General features: G+C 29.5%; 1 protein-coding gene across 1 annotated transcript in view; it reads left to right on the top strand.

Moving 5' to 3' along the window:
- Positions 1-1,250: 1,250 nt before the first annotated feature.
- Positions 1,251-2,391, top strand: part of Phum_PHUM048790 (uncharacterized protein) — a gene marked incomplete at both ends in the record, with an annotated part of 1,773 nt that continues 632 nt past the window's right edge. The window contains 4 exons of the mRNA XM_002423263.1: positions 1,251-1,266; positions 1,382-1,527; positions 2,023-2,233; positions 2,346-2,391. Of these exons, the coding sequence (XP_002423308.1) occupies positions 1,251-1,266; positions 1,382-1,527; positions 2,023-2,233; positions 2,346-2,391 (419 nt within the window). The remainder of the gene's footprint in view (positions 1,267-1,381; positions 1,528-2,022; positions 2,234-2,345) is intronic.

Raw genomic sequence — 2,391 nt, 5'->3', positions numbered from 1 at the left:
ACAAAAACATCATCCTTGATAAATTTATTAAAATGATGAAAACCCTATGGATGATTTTTCTCTCTCGTGGCACCAGACACGCACACACACACTACACCCGAAAGCTTTCACGTAGGTTTTTTTTCCCTTCCCCGCCCCCTATACTTTTTGTTGTGTATAAAAAAACATAAAGTTTTGTTTTGTGTTACGTAAACCGCGTTGTTGTTTGTTGTTTGTTGTTGTTGTAAGTATACCAACCGCACAGAAGATATTAAAAAAAAAACACAAAATTTCGTGCACACGAGATATGATGACAAATTTTCTTTTAGGTGTGGCAAAATCGATCGGACACCTCCTCGGGAAGGGGGTGGGTAAGGGGAGGGGGTGGTAAGGTAAAGAAGAAGACTGGGGGCGACATATTCATTAACTATAAAAGACGAATAAAAAAAAAAAAAAGATTTTTTTTCTGGTGTTTAATGGCCGACAACTAAAAAGTTGTTCGCCGATAAATAAATCGATATTATTTTTTTTATTCAATTTTAAAAGTTATAACAAACTTTTTACATTTGATTCTCGTCATGTTTTTTTTTTCTTAACGTACGTTATAAATTAATATTACTATTCAGTACCGTATTAAGGTACTATGAGTAATTTTAAATTATTAAATTTGTTTACATTTCGTTTGTTTGTTTTTTGCGTCGACGTATACGCATAAACGCGTTCATTCAATTCAAAATGTTTTAATTTTTTTTTTTTAATATGTAAAGCGTATAAAAAATGAGAGTTCATTTACTAGGGGGGAGGGAAGGGAGGGAAGGGAGAAGGGGGTATATGAGAGGGGGGAGGGAAAATTACATTCAATGTTTTTTTAATTTAAAATAATTTTTTTTTTTTATAATTACCAATTTTTCACAACTTTAAAATGGCTGCCCAGGGTTTTTTTTTCATTCATTCATTCAACCCCCTTTATATGGCTTGTATATAACTTTTTAGCTTTTTAACTGGAAAATTTTTTTAAAACATAAAAAAAAGGAAAAAAGGAAAGAAAAAAAAGGAAAAAATATTTACAAAAATGCTTTCCTACTACAACATAATAAAAAAAAAACTTTTTTAATATTTAATTTTAACTTTTTTTTTTTTGTTTGTTTGGATAAAGAAAACATAACCTTTTTGAATTTTTTTTTTTTTGTTTCTAAAAAATTTCTGGCGAAAGGTTTTTTATTTAAGGTTTAAAATGAAAAATAATAATAATAATAATTGATTGTATATAAATGTGCACGCACTCAGGTGACAGGTCAGAGACTAACACGCAAGAATTTTTTTTTTTTTAAAAAGGTTTTCAAATTTTTCAACCGGCTTTTAAACGAATGAATAAAATTTCTTTGTTTGTTTGTTTGTATAGGTGGACCAGCCATTGACCACGCACCTTATTGGGAACAACCTTTTTCTCAACCTTATTTTGATAATACAACGAAAAGAGAAGTTGTTACAACCGTAGGTCAAAGTGCATATCTTTATTGCAGAGTTAGAAATTTAGGAGATCGTGCCGTAAGTACAAAAAAAAAAATGTTAATGATGATAATAATAATATTTTTGTTTTTTAACAAGAAAAACAAAAACAAACAAACAAACAAGAAAAGTAGGAAAATATAAAAAATTTTATGTACCGTCACAAAAAAAGTTTTTCCTTTCTTTGTTATTATCACAAAAATAATTTTTATAAATAAAAAAGGTAATTGAATTGGTCAAAAGGTTGACAAACAGTTTTCCTTCTTCCCCCCCCCCTTTTTTCACTTTTTCCAAAACTCATTAAAACTTTTTTTTTTTTTATACTTTCCAAGGGAAAAAGGAAAAAAAAAATTTTTACAAGAGAGAGAGAGAGAGAGAGAGAGAGAGAGAAACGTTATGAATTATTAAAAACAAAAAAATGTTATCCAGTTTTTTTTAGTTTTAATCGCGAAAAAAAAAATCTCCTGGAAATTAATTTTGATATCGACTTATTAAATGATTTTTCTCTCTCTCTCACTCTCACTCATTCTCCAGGTATCCTGGATTAGAAAAAGAGATCTGCACATTCTCACAGTAGGGATATTAACTTATACAAACGATCAAAGATTTCAAAGCCTTCATTCGGATGGTACTGATGAATGGACATTAAAAATATCATCTCCACAAATTAGGGATTCTGGAACGTATGAATGTCAGGTATCCACGGAGCCGAAGATAAGTCAAGCATTTAGGTTAAACGTAGTCGGTAGGTAGCCTCATCATTAAAAAAGAATTAAGATCCCTTTTCCTTTAAAAAGGAAAATTCTGGATGAAATAAATTTTATTCCAAAACTTTTGTTTTTGTTTTTTTTTTCCAGTATCGAAAGCAAAAATTTTAGGTAATCCTGAACTATACATCAAAAG

The sequence above is a fragment of the Pediculus humanus genome, genomic scaffold, assembly GCF_000006295.1.
Source record: "Pediculus humanus corporis 1103172107400 genomic scaffold, whole genome shotgun sequence".
NCBI lineage: Eukaryota > Metazoa > Arthropoda > Insecta > Psocodea > Pediculidae > Pediculus > Pediculus humanus.
This window is presented reverse-complemented; position numbering and strand designations above follow the sequence as displayed.